This window comes from Triturus cristatus, chromosome 2_2 (genome assembly GCF_964204655.1).
Source record: "Triturus cristatus chromosome 2_2, aTriCri1.1, whole genome shotgun sequence".
Lineage (NCBI taxonomy): Eukaryota > Metazoa > Chordata > Amphibia > Caudata > Salamandridae > Triturus > Triturus cristatus.
The window spans coordinates 1,252,597,980-1,252,620,653 of record NC_140582.1 but is presented as its reverse complement, the minus strand read 5'-3'; the positions used below and the strand labels follow the sequence as shown (position 1 = coordinate 1,252,620,653).

The 22,674-nt window shown below is 52.4% G+C and overlaps 1 protein-coding gene across 1 annotated transcript in view; it reads left to right on the top strand.

The window, feature by feature from the left end:
• SEMA4F (ssemaphorin 4F) overlaps nucleotides 1–22,674 on the top strand; it is a 260,658-nt gene that overhangs the window by 133,266 nt on the left and 104,718 nt on the right. Inside the window, exons 2-4 of the mRNA XM_085642982.1 lie at nucleotides 2,131–2,282; nucleotides 8,474–8,533; nucleotides 12,122–12,220. Of these exons, the coding sequence (XP_085499108.1) occupies nucleotides 2,131–2,282; nucleotides 8,474–8,533; nucleotides 12,122–12,220 (311 nt within the window). The remainder of the gene's footprint in view (nucleotides 1–2,130; nucleotides 2,283–8,473; nucleotides 8,534–12,121; nucleotides 12,221–22,674) is intronic.

Below are 22,674 nucleotides of genomic sequence, written 5' to 3'. Positions count from 1 at the left end.
AGGGCCTGTACTCGTGCATCTATATCGTGAAGGGTCTAGGTGCCTCTACGCCAATTGTGCGTAAGGGCCTGTACTCATGCATCTATTGTGAAAGTTCTAGGTGCCTCTTCCCCAAGTGTGCGTAAGGGCCTGTACTCATGCATCTCTATTGAAAGTTCTAAGTGCCTCTTCCCCAAGTGTGCGTAAGGGCCTGTACTCATGCATCTGTATTGTGAAAGTGCTAGGCGCCTCTTCCCCAAGTGTGCGTAAGGGCCTGTACTCATGCATCTCTATTGAAAGTTCTACGTGCCTCTTCCCCAAGTGTGTGTAAGGGCCTGTACTCATGCATCTCTATTGAAAGTTCTAGGTGCCTCTTCCCCAAGTGTGCGTAAGGGCCTGTTCTCATGCATCTCTATTGAAAGTTCTAGGCGCCTCTTCCCCCAAGTGTGCGTAAGGGCCTGTTCTCATGCATCTATATTGTGAAAGTTCTAGGTGCCTCTTCCCCAAGTGTGCGTAAGGGCCTGTACTCCTGCATCTCTATTGAAAGTTCTAGGCGCCTCTTCCCCCAAGTGTGCGTAAGGGCCTGTTCTCATGCATCTATATTGTGAAAGTTCTAGGCGCCTCTTCCCCAAGTGTGCGTAAGGGCCTGTACTCGTGCATCTCTATTGAAAGTTCTAGGTGCCTCTATCCCAAGTGTGCGTAAGGGCCTGTGCTCATGCATCTCTATTGAAAGTTCTAAGTGCCTCTTCCCCAAGTGTGCGCTAGGGCCTGTACTCATGCATCTCTATTGAAAGTTCTAGGCGCCTCTTCCCCCAAGTGTGGGTAAGGGCCTGTTCTCATGCATCTATATTGGGAAAGTTCTAGGCGCCTCTTCCCCAAGTGTGCGTAAGGGCCTGTACTCATGCATCTCTATTGAAAGTTCTAGGCGCCTCTTCCCCCAAGTGTGCGTAAGGGCCTGTTCTCATGCATCTATATTGTGAAAGTTGTAGGCGCCTCTTCCCCAAGTGTACGTATGGGCTTGTACTCATGCATCTCTATTGAAAGTTCTAGGTGCCTCTATCCCAAGTGTGCGTAAGGGCCTGTACTCATGCATCTCTATTGAAAGTTCTAAGTGCCTCTTCCCCAAGTGTGCGTATGGGCCTGTACTCATGCGTCTGTATTGTGAAAGTTCTACTTGCCTCTTCCCCAAGTGTGCGCAAGGGCCTGTATCCCTGCTTTTAAAAGTTCTAGGCGCCTCTACAAAGAGTGTGCGTAAAGGCCTGTACTCATGCATCTATATTGAAAGTTCTAGGTGCCTCTTCCCCCAAGTGTGCGTATGGGCCTGTACTCATGCGTCTGTATTGTGAAAGTTCTAGGTGCCTCTTCCCCAAGTGTGCGTAAGGGCCTGTACTCATGCATCTCTATTGAAAGTTCTAGGTGCCTCTTCCCCAAGTGTGCGTAAGGGCCTGTACTCGTGCATCTCTATTGAAAGTTCTAGGCGCCTCTTCCCCCAAGTGTGCGTAAGGGCCTGTTCTCATGCATCTGTATTGTGAAAGTTCTAGGCGCCTCTTCCCCAAGTATGCGTAAGGGCCTGTACTCATGCATCTCTATTGAAAGTTCTAGGTGCCTCTTCCCCAAGTATGCGCAAGGGCCTGTACTCATGCATCTCTATTGAAAGTTCTAGGTGCCTCTTCCCCAAGTGTGCGTAAGGGCCTGTACTCATGCATCTCTATTGAAAGTTCTAGGCGCCTCTTCCCCCAAGTGTGCGTAAGGGCCTGTTCTCATGCATCTGTATTGTGAAAGTTCTAGGCGCCTCTTCCCCAAGTATGCGTAAGGGCCTGTACTCATGCATCTCTATTGAAAGTTCTAGGCGCCTCTTCCCCCAAGTGTGCGTAAGGGCCTGTTCTCATGCATCTATATTGTGAAAGTTCTGGGCGCCTCTTCCCCAAGTGTGCGTAAGGGCCTGTACTCATGCATCTCTATTGAAAGTTCTAGGTGCCTCTATCCCAAGTGTGTGTAAGGGCCTGTACTCCTGCATCTCTAATGAAAGTTCTAGGTGCCTCTTCCCCAAGTGTGCGCAAGGGCCTGTACCCCTGCTTTTAAAAGTTCTAGGCGCCTCTACCAAGAGTGTGCGTAAAGGCCTGTACTCATGGTTGTTTGTTCTCCTTGCAGAGGTAGAGCAGCGGGTACAGAGGTTCAACACTAAGGGTGTGACCAACTACAGCGTCTTCCTGGTGGACAGCGCCGCACGAATGCTCTACGTCGGCGCCAAGGATGCCATTGTAGCGCTGTCTATTGACTCCGTGGCGCTTGAAAAGAAGACGGTGAGTGTGGGTGCAGGTGGTGTCCTGTTCGGCCTTGAGACCAGTGTCTGGGGTGGTGATGAGCTGAAATGGGGGACATTGGGGTCAGTGTGACTGATCCAGAAAGACCTCGGGGTGCACATGGTGTACACCTGAGTACTGTTTGGTTGTTGTGGGGTTTTACACTCAACCAGTGCCCTAGGAACGAGCATGAAACTGAAGGGGTGTCCAGTAGGGGCATTACAGGGTCCTGGGAACCCACTGTCGGGGGATCGCGTAGAGACTCCCCAGGCAGATGTGGAGGAGCGGTGCTACATAAGGAGTAAAACCCCTTCCTTACTAGATGCATGTTTGATGCCACCTAGACGAGGGTCAGTGAGAGGATTACTACACCGGGGTGTGAGGGGTGGGGGCATGCCTCGGGGGGGGGGGCGGGGAGATTCCTAGCACTCTTTTCACCAGACATGGAGATGAGCAGCTTTAGGGCCAGAAGCAGAGAGTGAGGGCCAGAAGCAGGGAGTGAGGGCCGGAAGAGCAGGGAGTCAGGGTCGGAAGTAGGATGTGAGGGTCTGAAGCAGGGAGTGAGGGTCTGAAGCAGGGATTGAGGGCCAGAGAGCAGGGATTGAGGGCCAGAGAGCAGGGAGTGAGGGCCAGAGAGCAGGGAGTGAGGGCCAGAGAGCAGGGAGTGAGGGCCAGAGAGCAGGGAGTGAGGGCCAGAGAGCAGGGAGTGAGGGCCGGAAGCGCAGGGAGTGAGGGCCAGAGAGCAGGGAGTGAGGGCCAGAGAGTAGGGAGTGAGGGCCAGAGAGCAGGGAGTGAGGGCCGGAAGCGCAGGTAGTGAGGGCCGGAAGCGCAGGTAGTGAGGGCCGGAAGCGCAGGGAGTGAGGGCCGGAAGCGCAGGGAGTGAGGGTCGGAAGCGCAGGGAGTGAGGGTCGGAAGCGCAGGGAGTGAGGGTCGGAAGCGCAGGGAGTGAGGGTCGGAAGAGCAGGGAGCGAGGGCCAGAAGAGCAGGGAGCGAGGGCTAGAAACGGGAAGTGATGGGTCAGAAGAGCAGGGAGTGATGGGTCAGAAGAGCAGGGAGTGATGGGTCAGAAGAGCAGGGAGTGAGGGTCAGAAGAGCAGGGAGTGAGGGTCAGAAGAGCAGGGAGTGAGGGTCAGAAGAGCAGGGAGTGAGGGTCAGAAGAGCAAGGAGTGAGGGTCAGAAGAGCAGGGAGTGAGGGTCAGAAGAGCAAGGAGCGAGGGCTAGAAACGGGAAGTGATGGGCAGAAGAGCAGGGAGTGAGGGTCAGAAGAGCAGGGAGTGAAGGCCAGAAGAGCAGGGAGTGAGGGCCAGAAGAGCAGGGAGTGAGGGCCAGAAGAGCAGGGAGTGAGGGCCAGAAGAGCAGGGAGTGAGGGCCAGAAGAGCAGGGAGTGAGGGCCAGAAGAGCAGGGAGTGAGGGCCAGAAGAGCAGGGAGTGAGTGTGAGGGTCAGAAGCGCAGGGAGTGAGGGTCAGAAGCGCAGGGAGTGAGGGCCAGAAGCGCAGGGAGTGAGGGCCAGAAGCGCAGGGAGTGAGGGCCAGAAGCGCAGGGAGTGAGGGCCAGAAGCGCAGGGAGTGAGGGCCAGAAGCGCAGGGAGTGAGGGCCAGAAGCGCAGGGAGTGAGGGCCAGAAGCGCAGGGAGTGAGGGCCAGAAGCGCAGGGAGTGAGGGCCAGAAGCGCAGGGAGTGGGGGCCAGAAGCGCAGGGAGTGGGGGCCAGAAGCGCAGGGAGTGGGGGCCAGAAGCAGGGAGTGGGGGCCAGAAGCAGGGAGTGGGGGCCAGAAGCAGGGAGTGGGGGCCAGAAGCAGGGAGTGGGGGCCAGAAGAGCAGGGTGTGAGGGTCAGAAGAGCAGGGTGTGAGGGTCAGAAGAGCAGGGAGTGAGGGTCAGAAGAGCAGGGAGTGAGGGTCAGAAGAGCAGGGAGTGAGGGTCAGAAGAGCACGGAGTGAGGGTCAGAAGAGCACGGAGTGAGGGCTAGAAACGGGAAGTGACTGGTCAGAAGAGCAGGGAGTGACTGGTCAGAAGAGCAGGGAGTGACTGGTCAGAAGAGCAGGGAGTGACTGGTCAGAAGAGCAGGGAGTGACTGGTCAGAAGAGCTGGGAGTGAGGGTCAGAAGAGCAGGGAGTGGGAGCTAGAAACGGGAAGTGATGGGCAGAAGAGCAGGGAGTGGGAGCTAGAAACGGGAAGTGATGGGCAGAAGAGCAGGGAGCGACGGGTCCGAAGAGCAGGGAGCGACGGGTCCGAAGAGCAGGGAGCGACGGGTCCGAAGAGCAGGGAGCGACGGGTCAGAAGAGCAGGGAGCGACGGGTCAGAAGAGCAGGGAGCGACGGGTCAGAAGAGCAGGGAGCGACGGGTCAGAAGAGCAGGGAGCGACGGGTCAGAAGAGCAGGGAGTGACGGGTCAGAAGAGCAGGGAGTGACGGGTCAGAAGAGCAGGGAGTGACGGGTCAGAAGAGCAGGGAGTGACGGGTCAGAAGAGCAGGGAGCGAGGGTCAGAAGAGCACGGAGCGAGGGTCAGAAGAGCACGGAGCGAGGGTCAGAAGAGCACGGAGCGAGGGTCAGAAGAGCACGGAGTGAGGGCTAGAAACGGGAAGTGACTGGGCAGAAGAGCAGGGAGTGACTGGTCAGAAGAGCAGGGAGTGAGGGTCAGAAGAGCAGGGAGTGAGGGTCAGAAGAGCTGGGAGAGGGAGCTAGAAACGGGAAGTGATGGGCAGAAGAGCAGGGAGTGACGGGTCAGAAGAGCAGGGAGTGACGGGTCAGAAGAGCAGGGAGTGACGGGTCAGAAGAGCAGGGAGTGACGGGTCAGAAGAGCAGGGAGTGACGGGTCAGAAGAGCAGGGAGTGACGGGTCAGAAGAGCAGGGAGTGACGGGTCAGAAGAGCAGGGAGTGACGGGTCAGAAGAGCAGGGAGCGAGGGTCTGAAGAGCAGGGAGCGAGGGTCTGAAGAGCAGGGAGCGAGGGTCTGAAGAGCAGGGAGCGAGGGCCCGAAGAGCAGGGAGCGAGGGCCCGAAGAGCAGGGAGCGAGGGCCCGAAGAGCAGGGAGCGAGGGCCCGAAGAGCAGGGAGCGAGGGCCCGAAGAGCAGGGAGCGAGGGCCCGAAGAGCAGGGAGCGAGGGCCCGAAGAGCAGGGAGCGAGGGCCAGAAGAGCAGGGAGCGAGGGCCAGAAGAGCAGGGAGCGAGGGCCAGAAGAGCAGGGAGCGAGGTCCAGAAGAGCAGGGAGCGAGGGCCAGAAGACCAGGGAGTGAGCGCCAGAGAGGAGGGCCAGAAGAGCAGGGAGCGAGGGCCAGATGAAGCTGCCTGCGGTGTGTTAAGGTGGGAACTGGTTCTGGGGACAGTCCTTTGAGTTTTATTATTATTATTATAGGCTTTACATTATAGCTGGGCCTCTTGCTCCTAATATAAAAGGGTTTTGTGGCTCTCACTATGGACACATAGAGTTTGGAGGTGCTCTGCGGCAGGGGCTAATCCTGAACTGGATACATGATGTTTGTGCTTAAAGCAATGCTTCCCCGGTGGCCTGTAGGTGCTGAAGCTGAAACCCTGAAAGATGTAGGGTGAGAACTGCTGGGATCTGGCGAGAGAGGGTTGGACTGTCGCACTCAGATCTGCAAAAGGCTTGCATTATTGGGGCGAGGACTAAACAGGGGGCAAAAGTGAGGCGGAGAGGTACATGACAGCAGGCATGCGTGCTGTCTATGAGGAGCCAGTAGGTCTGACGCTACAGACACAGCCAGTGTATTTTAAGTTATTGCTTATAGACGTTTCAGCAGTGTGTCTGCAGTTATGGCCTTCTTCAGGGTGAAATCACGCTACATAGTTTTAAATCTTAATTATTTGAGATTGCAAACAAATAGGACTACTGGCTTTGGAGATGGCTCTCAGGGTCTCTTGGGCTCTGGAAAGCTGAGTGAAAGCTCGACGTCAGTTGGAACAGAGACTTTAGACTTGCCATGCTGGTAGCATTGAGAATATCCAGTCACGATTGAGTGACAATAACTGACATTGATTTCCAAGGCTCTGTGCTGTGGTAGGGGAGAGAGGAAAGACTTCTGCACAAAGTCCAGTAATGTGAGTAAAGTACCGCGCCTTCAGAGGATTGCATTTCAGGAGATCAGAAGTCTGCTGCTGGTGAGTTGGCGCAGTCGCCATAAAGCACTAGCGCAGTCAACACAAAGCACTGGCGCGGTCGCCATATTGCACTGGCGCAGCCGCCATAATGCACTGGTGTAGTTTCCATAATGCACTGGTGCCGCCGCCATAATGCACTGGTGCGGTTGCCATAAATCACTGGTACCGCTGCCATAATGCACTGGTGCTGCCACCATAATGCCCTGGCGCTGTCGCAAAACTGGACTGGTGCCGCCGCCATAATGCACTGGCAAGGCGCCATACTGCACTGGCACCGCCGCCATAATGCACTGGCGCCATCGCCAAACTGCACTTTCGCTGCAGCCATACTGCACTGGTGCCGCCACCATAATGCACTGCCCCCGGCGCCATACTGCACTGGCGCCACTGCCATAATGCACTGGTGTAGTCATCATAATGCACGGGAGCAGTCACCGTAATGCACTGGCGCAGTCGCTGTTATGCACTGGCTCCATCACTTTAATGCACTGGTGCCACCGCCATACTGCACCGTTGCCGTAATGCACTGGCGCCACCACCAAACTGCACTGGCACGGCCACCAAACGGCACTAGCGCCACCGCCATACTGCACTGGCGCCACCGCCAAACTGCACTGGCACTGCCACCAAACGGCACTGGCGCCACCGCCATACTGCACTGGCGCCACCGCCATAATGCCCTGTTGCCGTCACCATAATGCACTGGCGCTGTGCCATGCTGCACTGGCGCCTCCGCCATAATGTCCTGGTGCCGTCACTATACTGCACTGGCGCCACCGCCATAATGCACTGGTGCCGTCTCCATAATGCACTGGTGCCGTCTCCATAATGCACTGGTGCCGTCTCCATAATGCACTGGTGCCGTCTCCATAATGCACTGGTGCCGTCTCCATAATGCACTGGCGCCGTCTCCATAATGCACTGGCGCCGTCTCCATAATGCACTGGCACCGTCTCCATAATGCACTGGCACCGTCACTATAATGCACTGGCGCCGGCGGTGTAATGCACTGGTGCAGTCATCATAATGCACTGGAGCAGTCACCGTAATGCACTGGCTCCGTAATGCACAGGAGCTGTTGCTGTAATGCACAGGCGCCGCCGCCGTAATGCACAGGCGCCACCGCCGTAATGCACTGGCGCCGCCGCCGTAATGCACCGGCGCCGCCGCCGTAATGCACTGGCGCCGCCGCCGTAATGCATTGGCGCCGCCGCCATAATTTACTGGCGCCGCCGCCGTAATGCACCGGCGCCGCCGCCGTAATGCACTGGCGCCGCCGCCATAATGCATTGGCGCCGCCGCCATAATTTACTGGCGCCGCCGCCGTAATGCACTGGTGCCGCTGCCGTAATGCACTGGTGCCGCTGCCGTAATGCACTGGTGCCGCTGCCGTAATGCACTGGCGCCGCTGCCGTAATGCACTGGCGCCGCTGCCGTAATCCACTGGCGCCACCGCCGTAATCCACTGGCGCCGCCGCCGTAATCCACTGGCGCCGCCGCCGTAATCCACTGGCGCCGCCGCCGTAATCCACTGGCGCCGTCGCCGTAATGCTCTGGCGCGGTCGCTATAATGCTCTAGTGCCATCGCCGTAATGCTCAGGCGTGTCGCCGTATTGCTCTGCCGCTATTCCCAGGCCATCCTTGCGCAGGAGACTGCATTTTTATCACCTGCAGCTATCTGTCAAGCAACCTTGAAAATCATGGTCCACACCATTCTGAAAGTAATGAATCATTTTGGCGTAATTAATTTGTATTGATTGGCCCCTGATTGTACGGGTGTTCCACTGCACCCTACAGCAGAGTACTACAGCCATCAGTGAATCTGTAGTTGTTCCACTCTGTAGTGCCTGATTCAATCGCTTTGTGCTGACTTTGCCCTGAAGAAGGTCGGTGTTGCAGATACACTTTGGTCGAAACACATACCACGAATAACAGGGACATGAACTCAGTATTTGCTGAGTCTGCCGCACAGCACCCTTGCCTGCCACCAAGAGGGTTGATTTCACGATGAGACACTTTCACATTACGTTTTATGTAAAGATATTGTAGTAAATTGCTCTAATGTCTGCTCTTTTGCAGATCCCATGGAAGGTACCGAAGGATCGTCAGAAGTCTTGTGAATCGAAGGGGAAGGAAACGGTAGGTGGTCTCCTCTTCTCTCTTCACCCCTCCCCTCCCTCCTCATGTCCTCACCCGCCCCTCGTGTTCTAGCACCCTCCACACCTCCCTCATCTGACCTGTTCTCTTGTCTTTCTTTTTTGATAGCTTTAAAAACATGCTTCTACCACTCTTTTCTCGTACTGCCCCCTCAACCCTACTCGTGTCCCCTCATCTCTTGCACTGCCCCAAACTTACATCCTGCCCAATCGCTGCTTTTCCTTCCTCTCCCTTACTCCTGCCCCTTCATCTCCCAAGCTGCTTGGTCTTTCCTTGTTCTGCCCCTTTTTCTTATCCTGCCCACTCGCCCCTACTCCTGTTTCCTCTTCGCTCGTTCTACCCACTCGTCGCTCGTTCTACCCACTCGTCGCTCGTTCTACCCACTCGTCGCTCGTTCTACCCACTCGTCGCTCGTTCTACCCACTCGTCGCTCGTTCTACCCACTCGTCGCTCGTTCTACCCACTCGTCGCTCGTTCTACCCACTCGTCGCTCGTTCTACCCACTCGTCGCTCGTTCTACCCACTCTTCTCGTTCTACCCACTCCTCTCGTTCTACCCACTCCTCTCGTTCTACCCACTCCTCTCGTTCTACCCACTCTTCTCGTTCTACCCACTCTTCTCGTTCTACCCACTCTTCTCGTTCTACCCACTCTTCTCGTTCTACCCACTCTTCTCGTTCTACCCACTCTTCTCTCGTTCTACCCACTCTTCGCTCGTTCTACCCACTCGTCGCTCGTTCTACCCACTCGTCTCTCGTTCTACCCACTCCTCTCTCGTTCTACCCACTCCTCTCTCGTTCTAGCCACTGCTCTCTCGTTCTAGCCACTGCTCTCTCGTTCTAGCCACTGCTCTCTCGTTCTAGCCACTGCTCTCTCGTTCTAGCCACTGCTCTCTCGTTCTAGCCACTGCTCTCTCGTTCTAGCCACTGCTCTCTCGTTCTAGCCACTGCTCTCTCGTTCTAGCCACTGCTCTCTCGATCTACCCACTCATCTCTCGTTCTACCCACTCATCTCTCGTCCAGCTCTTTCATCTCATGTTCTGCCCACTCACCTGATGCGGCTAGGGTGCCCTGAGGGAAGCAGAGCCACAGAGGTGAATCTTACTGCGCCTTTCAGTGGGATTTACACCTACCCCTACATGCTCCTGCCCAAAGTTCCCCTTCTCCTACCCTTACCGATCACTATCCATCCCTCCACCTATGCTGATGCCTATCTATACCTGCCCCTACACAGACTGCCCCTATGCTTACACCTACCCTTACCTGCCACTAAACCTACCTGCTCCTAGTTCCCTTCTCATCCTTTTACCTGTTTATCACCTGTTTCATTTCAGACTCTGTCCCGCAGCTCTGTTGGTGGGTGTGCTCTCCGGCCCCCTCATCTGGTGGAGGGTTACTGTCTCATTTTACCTGTGGGAGGGTGTGCTCTCTAGCCCCTTAATATGGTGGAGGGTTACTGTCTCTTTATCTGTTGGAGGGTGTGCTCTCCAGCCCCCCATCTGATGGAGGGTTCCTGTCTCTACCTGTTGGAGGGTGTGCTCTCTGGCCCCCTCATCTGATGGAGGGATCCTGTCTCTCTTTACCTGTTGGAGGGTGTGCTCTCCAGCCCCCCTCACCTGACGGGTTGTGTGGGTTCTAATTTCCTTCTCTTAAACAGCGATATTGACTCCAGTTTTGATTAATGGAATCCTATGTTTAGATCTCGCCTGACCCAGCGCATGCGCTGATCTGGCGAAACATTTTGTGAGGGCTCCAAAAAGTGCTACCAGGCCAGCCTAGAGCTACAGTGCAAGTGCGCGGGCGCGCGCGTCGCGCTTTACCGCGATTACTTTCACTTTTGCTTTGATGTTTGATCACGATCACTTTCGGGGCCGCAGGGGTGCTTTGATGTTCTCCGTGAGGCTTCAATAGATTGCAGCAGTTAAAACAAGCATTGGCATAGCCAATAGCTCTCACTTTTGGGACCTTATAAGTGTTTAGTTATGCAACTGTTGCATGGCTAAACACTTATAAGGTCCAAAAGGCGAGACCTATTGGCTATGCCAATGCTTGTTTTTATAATGCTGTGAGCACTAGTCTCTCCATTTACGGGTCTGTAGGATCAGTCACCCCTCACATGTAAGGATGTGTCTGTTACCCCCCCTCATCTGAAGGGGGTGTGTGGGCTGAAGTGGGTGTGTCTGCTACTTCCCCCCCCCCCCCCTCATCCGTAGGGGGGGGGGTGAGCTGCTCCCCCCTCATCTGAAGGGGGTGTGTGGGCTGCTCCCCCCCTCATCTGAAGGGGGGGTGTGGACTGCTCCGCCCCTCATCTGAAGGGGATGTGTGGCTGTTCCACCCTCATCTGAAGGGGTGTGTGAGCTGGTCCCCCCTCTTCTGAAGCTGTGGGGGCTGCTCCCCCCTCTTCTGAAGGGGGTGTGTAGACTGCTCCGCCCTCTTCTGAAGGGGGTGTGTGGGCTGCTCCGCCCTCATCTTAAGGGGTGTGTAAGCTGCTCCCTACTCATCTGAGGGTGTGTGTGAGCTGCTCCCCGCTCATCTGAAGGGGGTGTGTGGGCTGCTCCCCCCGCATCTGAAGGGGGTGTGTGGGCTGCTCCCCCCGCATCTGAAGGTGGTGTGTGGACTGCTCCCCCTCATCTGAAGGGGTTGTGTGGGTTGCTACCCCCCTCATCTGAAGGGGGTATATGGGCTGCTGTTCCCCCTCATCTGAAGGGGTGTGTGGGCTTCTCCGCCCTCATCTGAAGGGGTGCGTGAACTGGTCCCCCCTCATCTGAAGGGGTGTGTGGGCTGCTCCCCCCTCATCTGAAGGGGGTGTGTGGGCTGCTCCCCCCTCATCTGAAGGGGGTGTGTGGTCTGCTCCCCCCTCATCTGAAGGGGGTGTATTCGCTGCTTTCCCTCATCTGAAGGGGGTGTGTGGGCTGCACCCCCTCCTCTGCAGGGGGTGTCTGTGCTGCTCCCCCCTACTCTGAAGGGGTTGTATGGCCTGCTTCACTCCCCCTCATCTGGAAGGGGTGTGTGGGCTGCTTAACTCCCCCTCATCTGAAGTGGGTGTGTGGGCTGCTCCACTCCCCCTCATCTGAAGGGGGTGTGGGCTGCTCCACACCCGGAAGGGTGTATGTCGGCTGCTCCACCCCCCCTCATCTGGAAGGATGTGTGTGGGCTGCTCCACTCCCCCACATCTACTCCCCCTCATCTGAAGGGGGTGTGTGGGCTGCCCCACTCCCCCTCATTTGAAGGGGTGTGTGGGCGGCTCCACCCCCCTCATCTGAACGGGGTGTGTGGGCGAAACCACTCCCCCTCATCTGTACGGGGTGTGTGGGCAGGTCCACTCTGCCTCACTTGAAGGGGGTGTGTAGGCTGTCCCACTCCCTCTCATCTGGAAGGGGGGTGCGGACTATGCTCCCCTCATGCAAGCCCCATTCTTCCTCACTTTTTGTGTGCGGACTGCAGTGCCCTGGACTCTCACCACTTATCTCCTCCTTGTTGTCGGTGGTGGCTGCTGTTTCTCTGCTTTCTTGCTGTGTTTCCTTACATGGGTGAGACTCACTTTGCATACAATGTGTTTTGCTCCATTTCAGGCCGAGTGTCACAACTATATCCGGATCCTGGAATTGGTGAACCGCACTCATCTGTACACCTGTGGGACCTACGCCTTCGACCCTCAGTGTGGCTACATTGTAAGTATGACCGGGGGCCTGACGGGCATCTTTCAGCGTATCCTGTATTGATGTATGTGTGGAATGTACGTGTTTGACCCTCAGTATGGCTACATTGTAAGTATGACCCTTCTGCCTGACGGGCATCTTTCAGCGTATCATATGTCGACATGTATGTGGATGTACGCGTTCAACCTTCAGCGTGGCTACATTGTAAATATGACCCGGCCCGCTAATGAGCATTTATCAGTGTGTCAAATGTCAACGTATATGTGGATATACACATTCAACCCTAAGTGCCGCTAAATTGTAAGTATGACCGGGTGCCTGATGGTTATCTTTCAGTGCATCATGTGTCGACATTCGTATGGAATATACTCCTTTGACCCTCAGCATGGATCCATTGTAAGTATGACCTGGATGCTTGACGGCCATCTTTCAGTGTATCATGTGTCGACATATGTGTGGAATGTATGCCTTTGACGCTCAGTGGGGCTACATTATAAGTATAAAACAAAACAAAAAATCAAAGAGAGAGTGGACTACTTGTCCTGTGTAGCCAGGGTCTTTTCGCTGTTGGTTCCTTCATAAAAGAACCCTCATAACTATACACAGGTACGACGGCGGCATGAACTGGGTTACCGCTTACGTGTAATCATCATCGGGTCTTTTTAAGTGTATGCTGCCCTCCACCCGGAGGAAGACCTTCTGGTTAGACAGTAGTATCCAGACATGAAAAATCGGGAGGGTGTGAGAGGGTTCGTATCAAGTGAATTCAAATCTCCTGATCATTGCTTCAGTTGTGACTTTATTCTTGGAATCTTGATCAGAGAATGATAAAAAAAGGGGGGAGTACGGAGTGAGACCGAGTTACTGGTCTGCCGTACTTCTCAAGATGTAGGGGTCAACATGTTTCTACCTTCTGTAATGGTCTAAAGGCTTTCATCAGGACCGATTTTTTGAAGGAAGGCGCATTGTGGCTCCTTAAGTGAAAAATTTCTCCACTTGTTTTGATTAGTGGGGTCAGATCAATAGTATCTGTACCTAATAGGATAGAAAAAAATTGTATTTAAATATTCTTAGATAACGGGTGATCATGAAATATTGCTTCATGAATTTGTCAGTGGAGCTACTTTCGTTGAGTGGGAGAATTGAGGTTTAAAAGTGAATAATTTTGACAAAAGGCGAAGAAAGGGGCGGCTAAGTGAAGAGAGGACGCAAGTTGTAGCGTAGTGAATTTAAGAGTGACTGTAAATGCATTCTCACTAGTTCCGGCTGGAATGTGGACACTTATCTAAAGGTTAGTTAGTAAATGCGCAGTTTCTTGACCATTATCGTGTATAGTCGTAGGTGACCCATTACGTAAATCTATAGATAAACTTATGAAGGAGGGGATTAAATAACAAGTTTGGTGATAAGAAATCGCCTCTATCGATGGTTATGTCACAAGTCGGCGGAAAGGGTCAAGAAAACAGATCATGACAAGATAACTTATCGTACAAATTTACCTTCGGAATAGATATGTTGTATTTTTTTTCCGGAGGTGCCCGGGGGCAAGTGAAGAACTCTGTTGCTAGAGTTAAAAGGAAGCATAGGTAGAGAAAATTAGAGGCATCTTACTTTAGTTTGTCTCGTAGTCCCAAATGCGGTGGCCATCGAAGCTTACCGGTTCTGTCACGTTCGTTGTCTGCATCTGCCTCTTTCCGCGGTACCTCCAATTGGAATGGCCCGTTCAGTGTTACAGTTTAGAAGCGCAGCGGTTGTAGAAACTGACAAAAGACTCATTGTTTGTTTACCGTTCACGGTGATGGTTGGCATCTACTCATGGTTGGCAAAGAGTGGACAAACTACGAGTGCATCGTAAATGTTTATGTGTAAAATAAAAATACAAATGTGTATGTCTATGATGGTGTATTCTCACTATTGTGATTAAATATGCAGTCAATGGAAAAAAGAACAATTTAGAGAGTCGGTAATCGACCAAAAGTATAAGTAAGCTCTGGTTCAGTACTGAGACATCATTGTTGATCTGAAGTTCAGAAATTATATTTATGCCAATGTGTGCCAAGGGATATTATCATTCAGGCCTTGTTTGTCTGTGGCCAGACGGTGAATCCAACGTTGCTCTTTTTCAAACAAAATGCGTTCAGCATTATTATTAACGGATCTCAGACTTTCAAGTACAACCCATTTCAGATCGCTAGTGTCATGATTGTTCTCTATGTAGTGCCTGCTCATTTTAGTTGTCAATCTTTTACAGTTCACGTTGCTTTTATGTTCTGTAATTCTCAACTTTATTTTTCGGCAGGTCATCCCAATATACCTAAGGTCGCAGGGGCAGGTGATCATGTAGATTACATGGGTAGTATTGCAATTTGTGTGTTGACGAAGTGTCCAGGTTAGGTTGGGGAGAAGTTGAATGATCTTAGTCACTTTGGTCAAATTGCATACAGAGCACGTGCCGCAAGGGTAATGTCCTCCGATTGGTTCCAGATTCCATGCTGCTGTAATTGTTTCTGTGGTGGTTTGTGGAGTTGGTCTTGTGTGTACTAAAAAATCTTTTATGTTCTTTGTTCTTTTATTCGCAAATCTGGGTTTGGGCCATTGTAATGCGTCAGAAGTTAAGATTCTCCAATTCCTGTTAACAATTTTTTTCACTGTGTTGGTTATAGTGTTGTAGGTGGTAACACAGGTCAGGATGTCTTCTGGTTCAACCCGTGTAGACACTTGTAGAAGGTTTTCTCTCGGTTGATTGCGCGCTCTTTTCTGGCACTTGTTAATTATTTTGATTGGGTAATCCCTCTTGACTAATGTTTCTCCTAATTCTTTAGCCTGTGTTTTCTAAATTTGGAGATTGCCACAGTTTCTCTTCAGTCTGAGAAATTGGCTGAATGGTAAATTGTCTCTGAGAGGGCATGGGTGAAAACTTTGGTAGGATAGCAAGCTGTTCTTCGCTGTGGGTTTGTGATAGGTCTTTGTCTGGAGGAGATTGTTCTCAGAATAGACAGTGACGTCAAGGAAGTCGAGTTGTTGTCTGTCAGAAATACAGGTAAATTTTAAGCATTCATCTCTGGAGTTAATCCATCCTAGAAATCCTAGTAGAGTTTCTGCAGTGTCTTCCCAAATCATGATGACGTCATCTATGTAACGTTTCCAGAATTTTACTTGTGTCAGGTATGGATTGATAGGATTCTGTATGTATTTCTCTTCAAAATCACTGACATACAGACCCGCCACACTGGGAGCAAAGGTGCTGCCCATAGATGTACCGTGGCGTTGTCTGTAGAGAGTGCCATTGTACTCAAAATAATTTTCAGTCAAGGCTAATCTACAACATTGTAACACGAAGTGTCTCGGTGTTGAGTAGGTCCAGGGTTCTGAGAATAAGATGTTTTCTAAAGTGTCCAATGTCTTCTGTTGTGGGAGACTGGTGTACAGACTTTCTACATCCAGTCCCACTAGATACATGGTGTTTTCATTATAGACCTGGTTGTCTAGTTGGTTCAAAAGGTCTCGTGTGTCCTTTAGATATAAGTATGACCCGGCTGCGTGATGGGCGTGTTTCAGTGTATAATGTGTCTACATATGTGTGGAATGTACGCATTTAACCCTAAGTGCGGCTACATTGTAATTATGACCCTCCTGCCTGACGGGCATCTTTCAGCGTATCATATGTCAACCTATATGTGGATGTACGCGTTCAACCCTCAGTGCGGCTACATTGTAAGTATGACCTGAGTTGCCTGACGGTCTGCTTTCAGCGTATTGTGTGTTGTCTATATTGGGGACGTAAGCCTTCCATCCTCCCATTTGGCTACATTGTAAGTATGATCCGGCTCGCTAATGAGCATTTGTCAACATATCGTGTAACTGAGTACGTGGGATACACGTCTTCGATCCCTGGTGTGGCTCTCGGGACATATGTCTTCGATCCCTGGTGTGGCTCTTGGGGAAATACGTTTTTGATCCCTGGTGTGGCTCTTGAGATATACGTCTTTGATCCCTGGTGTGGCTCTTGAGATATAGGTCTTCGATCCCTGATGTGGCTCTTGGGATATAAGTCTTCGATCCCTGATGTGGCTCTTGGGATATAAGTCTTCGATCTCTGGTGTGGCTCTTTGGGATATACAACTTCGATCCCTGGTGCGGCTCTTTGGGATATACGACTTCGATCCCTGGTGTGGCTGGTGGGATAGATGTCTTTGGTCCCTGATGTGGCTTGTGGGATAGGTGTCTTCGATCCCTGGTGTGGCTCGTTGGATAGATGTCTACGATCCCTGGGGTGGCTTGTGTGCTAGATGTCTATGATCCCTGGTGTGGCTTGTGGTATGTAAGTCTTTGATCCCTGGTGTGGCTTGTGGTATGTACGTCTTTGATCCCTGGTGTGGCTTGTGGTATGTACGTCTTTGATCCCTGGTGTGGCTCGTGGGATAGATGCCTTCGATGCCTGGTGTTGCTCGTGGGATAGATGTCTTCGATCCCTGGTGTGGCTCGTGATCCCTGGTGTGGCTCGTGGGATAGATGTCTTCGATCCCTGGTGTGTCTCGTGGGATAGATGTCTTCGATCCCTGGTGTGTCTCGTGGGATAGATGTCTTCGATCCCTGCTGTGGCTCGTGGGATAGATGTCTTCGGTCCCTGGTGTGGCTTGGGGGATAGATGTCTTCGATCCCTGGTGTGGCTCGTAGGATAGATGCCTTCGATGCCTGGTGTTGCTCGTGGGATAGATGTCTTCGATCCCTGGTGTGGCTCGTGATCCCTGGTGTGGCTCGTGGGATAGATGTCGTCGATCCCTGCTGTGGCTCGTGGGATAGATGTCTTCGATCCCTGGTGTGGTTCGTGAGATAGATGTCTTCGATCTCTGGTGTGGCTTGTGGGATAGATGTCTTCGATCCCTGGTGTAACTTTTGGGGATAGATGACTTTGCTCCCTGGTGTGGCTCATGGGATAGATGTCTTTGATCCCTGGTGTGGCTCGTGGGATAGATGTCTTCAATCCCTGGTGTGGCTCGTGGGATAGATGTCTTCGTTCCCTGGTGTGGCTCGGGGGATAGATGTCTTCAATCCCTGGTGTAGTTCGGGGAATAGATATCTTCGATACCTGGTGTTGATCGTGGGATAGATGCCTGGTGTTGCTCGTGGGATAGATGTCTTCGATCCCTGGTGTGGCTCGTGATCCCTGGTGTGGCTCGAGGGATAGATGTCTTTGATCCCTGGTGTGTCTCGTGGGATAGAGGTCTTTGATCCCTGGTGTGACTCGGGGGATAGATGACTTTGTTCCCTGGTGTGGCTAGTGGGATAGATGACTTTGTTCCCTGGTGTGGCTAGTGGGATAGATGTCTTCGATCCCTGGTGTGGCTCGGGGGATAGATGTCTTTGATCCCTGGCGTAGTTCGGGGAATAGATGTCTTCGATCCCTGATGTGGCTCGGGGATAGATGTCTTCGATCCCTGGTGTAGTTCAGGGAATAGATGTCTTCGATCCCTGGTGTGGCTCGTGGGATAGATGTCTTCAATCCCTGGTGTGGCTCGTGGGATAGATGTCTTCGATCCCTGGTGTGGCTTGGGGGATAGATGTCTTCGATCCCTGGTGTAGTTCGGGAACTAGATGTCTTCGATCCCTGGTGTGGCTCGTGGGATAGATGCCTTCGATGCCTGGTGTTGCTCGTGGGATAGATGTCTTCGATCCCTGGTGTGGCTCGTGATCCCTGGTGTGGCTCGTGGGATAGATGTCTTCGATCCCTGGTGTGTCTTGTGGGATAGATGTCTTTGATCCCTGGTGTGACTCGGGGGATAGATGACTTTGTTCCCTGGTGTGGCTCATGGGATAGATGACTTTGATCCCTGGTGTGGCTAGTGGGATAGATGTCTTCGATCCGTGGTGTGGCTCGGGGGATAGATGTCTTCAATCCCTGGTGTGGCTCGTGGGATAGATGTCTTTGATCCCTGGTGTGGCTCGGGGGATAGATGTCTTCGATCCCTGGCGTAGTTCGGGGGATAGATGTCTTCGATCCCTGTCATTGTTCGGGGAATAGATGTCTTCGATCCCTAGTGTGGCTCGTGGGATAGATGTCTTCAATCCCTGGTGTGGCTCGTGGGATAGATGTCTTCGATCCCTGGTGTGGCTCGTGGGATAGATGCCTTCGATGCCTGGTGTTGCTCGTGGGATAGATGTCTTCAATCCCTGGTGTGGCTCGTGGGATAGATGTCTTCGATCCCTGGTGTGGCTCGGGGGATAGATGTCTTCGATCCCTGGTGTAGTTCGGGGAATAGATATCTTCGATCCCTGGTGTGGCTCGTGATCCCTAGTGTGGCTCGTGGGATAGATGTCTTCGATCACTGGTGTGGCTCGTGATCCCTGGTGTGGCTCGTGGGATAGATGTCTTCGATCCCTGGTGTGGCTCGTGGGATAGATGCCTTCGATGCCTGGTGTTGCTCGTGGGATAGATGTATTCAATCCCTGGTGTGGCTCGTGGGATAGATGTCTTTGATCCCTGGTGTGGCTCGGGGAATAGATATCTTCGATCCCTGGTGTGGCTCGTGATCCCTGGTGTGGCTCGTGGGATAGATGTCTTCGATCCCTGGTGTGGCTCATGATCCCTGGTGTGGCTCGTGGGATAGATGTCTTCGATCCCTGGTGTGGCTCGTGGGATAGATGCCTTCGATGCCTGGTGTGGCTCGTGGGATAGATGCCTTCGATGCCTGGTGTTGCTCGTGGGATAGATGACATCTATCCCACGAGCCACACCAGGGATCACGAGCCACACCAGGGATCGAAGACATCTATCCCACGAGCCACACCAGGGATTGAAGACTTCGATCCCTGGTGTAGTTTGGGGAATAGATATCTTCGATCCCTGATGTGGCTCGTGGGATAGATGTCTTCGATCCCTGGTGTAGCTCGTGATCCCTGGTGTGGTTCGTGGGATAGATGCCTTCGATGCCGGGGATTGTCGGCGCCACTCCTCATTACCTAGCGCCTGGGAGCTTAATGTCCTCTTTCTCGCAGTAACATTGTTCAATTTTAAAAGTGTATATATTTTAATTGTGACACTTTTACTTGCCTCATTCCGGGGCTCTGGTCGTTTCTTTGGTGTCCCTGCCCGGTCCGCCGCGGCTGCATTGCCGTTTGAGCGGCGGGAGAAAACACCTCTCTGACCCAGTACTCACTTCCGGCAGGACGCGGTCTAGTCGTCCGCCGGAAGGGAAAGTACTTAACCCGCATGTGTCATACGCGCAGCGGACGAGCGCAGCAGGCGCGCCAGATGCGCGCCGAAGGCGCGCTTAAGGCTAGCCCGTCTGCGCCCGTCCACGGCCGACCGGGGCGCGGGGCCATACCCCATGGCTGTTTCTTGCCACCTCGTCCTTACACAAAGGAGGAGCTCACCAATCTCCGCACGAAGATCATTACGGAGTGTGAGCATAATATTGATATTGGCAAGAATGACCATGAACTGCCATGTAGGCATTGTGGATATATTCTGAGTGAACACTCCACAGGGAGACTTTCTGATACTCACAATGCACAGGGTAACAGCAGGAAGATTAGCTGCGCCCTGCTCAACTGCAGGTCCCTAAATAAACATAGGCTAGAGATTCATGATCTCCTGACTGATAATAAATGGGATATGCTGTTTTTAACAGAGACCTGGCTCAATGAGGACTCGGACCCTGAATTAACGGAGGCTCTTCCCTACGGTTATAAAATCTGTAGGCAAGACAGACTTAGCGGGAGAGGGGGGGTATCGCAATAATTTATAGGGAGAGTGTTACATGCACCCTAGAGTCCGCCAATGTTGCAGACAGTGAAACAGGAGCTTTCTCCATTTTGATTGACACTAACACGGTTATTAAAGGCCTATTAGTGTACAGACCTCCTGGTGCCAGCAAGGTCTTCACTGACAGTTTGATACATAACACCATCTCCTCAGCCATGCGCTTCAATAAATATCTCTTGCTAGGTGACTTCAATCTTCATTTGGAAGACGTCAACAATACAGCAGCACAAGAAATGCGACAAGAGTTACATACCATGCAGTTACAACTATGCTCCACCCTTCCCACACATCGTCTAGGGCATCAGCTGGATCCCATTTTCTGCAATTGGGATAACATTAAGCAGGAACCCCCCATACCTCTGATATGGACAGATCACTACCTTGTCCCTTTTTCCTTCCACCTGAAGGATTATAATAATCGGAGCCAAACCACTTGCATCAAGAGAAGACAAAGGAAATGGGCTAAATTCTCTCACAATATGTTCAGGGACAGCTTTATCCAGGAAGGCCCCCCCACTGAGTTGGGCACTACCCTCAATGAGGCCTGTGAAAACTTGGATGCACATATTACATTTGCTCTGAATTTAGCAGCTCCCTGGTCTAACAAGGGCCCGGTGCGATCAACCAAATCAGCACCTTGGTTTAATGCGGAATTAAAAGAAGCCAAGGCTGCCTGCAAACTGGTAGAACGAGCCTGGAGAAAGGCCTATCTTGTAGAAGCAGGAACGCGGTATAAAGTCTGCCTCAAGAACTATCATGCCTTGATTAGGAAAACCAAGGCAACGTTCTACACCGATTGTATTGACAGGGCCAACTGCTCCACTAAGGAGCTATTTATGATCTATAAAGAGATCTCAACATTAGCCTCCATAGTTGAATTGGCGGGCGCCTCTGCGCAAACCTGCAACAAAATCGCTGAGTTCTTCCAAAAAAAGGTGTTGGACATCTATTCCACTTTTCCTTGCGATGCCAGAACTGGCTCCAATAGGCTCCCCCCCCACGAGGAACTCAGATGGGGGGATGAGAAGGAAGGCTGTATCAGCCAGTTCCTTGTTCCAGAGGAGGAACTTTTGACAACAGTAGCGAGGGGAATTAAATCAGGCTCCCCGAGGGATCCCGCACCGGCCAGAATATTAGCTAGTTCTATGAGTTTCTTATCCCCCTATGTCAGACACATACTTTCTCTATCCTTTGACTCAGGCAAGGTTCCGCCTGGATGGAAACAGGCAGTCGTACTACCCCTAAAAAAAAAACCTCAAGTTAGTGCCACTCAGCTTAACAACCTACGCCCTATTTCCCTCCTACCCTTCTTTTCCAAACTTGCCGAAAAATTGGCCAACCAACAACTCACAGCACACATAGAGGCGAACAGCCTTTTCCACACTTGCCAGTCTGGCTTTCGCGCTCACCACTCCACGGAGTCAGCCCTACTTTTCTCTACAGAGGCGCTGAGGAAGCATGTGGACGAAGGGCAAGTAGCAGCACTGATACTTCTCGATCTCAGTGCTGCCTTCGACACTGTGGCACACCACACCTTGCTACAGTGTTTGAAGAGAGGGGGAGTGACGGGAAAAGCGTGGCTATGGCTAGAATCATTTCTGACTGACCGCAGCTTCTATGTGGAGCAAGGGGGCAACAGATCAGATGTTTTTGATCTTAGGCAGGGAGTCCCTCAAGGTTCTAGCCTCAGCCCCACCCTATTCAATTTATACGTTACACCTGTGGCGCTTATTGCTGAGCAGTATGGGGTTGAGGTAGTAACATATGCCGATGATACTCAGCTGGTTGTTGCTCTGACCCAGCCAGCTGAGCAGGCTGCTAGTAAATTCACATCCTGTCTCCAAGACCTTTCAGCCTGGATGGCTAGTAACTGCCTCCGCCTGAACGGTGACAAGACAGAGGTACTTATCGTCGGCAGATCTCCCTCAGTTTGGACCTCGGCCTGGTGGCCGCAGGCCTTGGGACCTCTGCCGATTCCAAGGGATCAGGTGAAAAATTTAGGCTTTTGGATTGATTCAAACCTGACTTTTGACTACCAATCCCGGTGTGTCTCTGGCATCTGCTTTGCTATCCTTCGCAAGCTGAGAAAGACGCTTGACCTGCTCCCGGAATCTGCTAGGAAAACTTTGGTACATGCCCTAGTCACCTCCAGGTTGGACTACGGGAATGTTCTCTATTTGGGAGCAAATGCAAGCTGTCATCGAAGACTCCAGACTATCCAAAATGCCGCCGCTCGCTTGGTACTTCGGTTACCAAGAAGAGCTTCCTCGAAAAAATCCTTGGAGAAACTACACTGGCTTCCTATTAAGGAACGTGTTGATTTCAAGTCCCTATGCGTTGCCCACAGAATAATTCAGGGGAAATGCCCGGGCTTCTTGCGCAGCTTGCTCCTTCCTTATATTCCTGCTCTGCAGCTGCGCTCCCTTGGAGGTGGATTCCTATCGATTCCTAGAATCAAGAGGGCCAGGATGGGTGGGAGATCGTTCCGCTCCTTAGCTGCCCGCAGATGGAACACTCTTCCCCCCGACTACGGACAGAAACATCAGAACTGATTTTTCGGAAAGAGCTGAAGACGTTTCTCTTCCCCAAAGGCTAATCATCTGCTCTTTGTTTTGCTGAGTAGGTGCTGCTACAATCCTTGATAGCGCGGGGACACACTGTTAAGTGTAACCAGGCGCTCTACAAACTCAGAAATAATAAT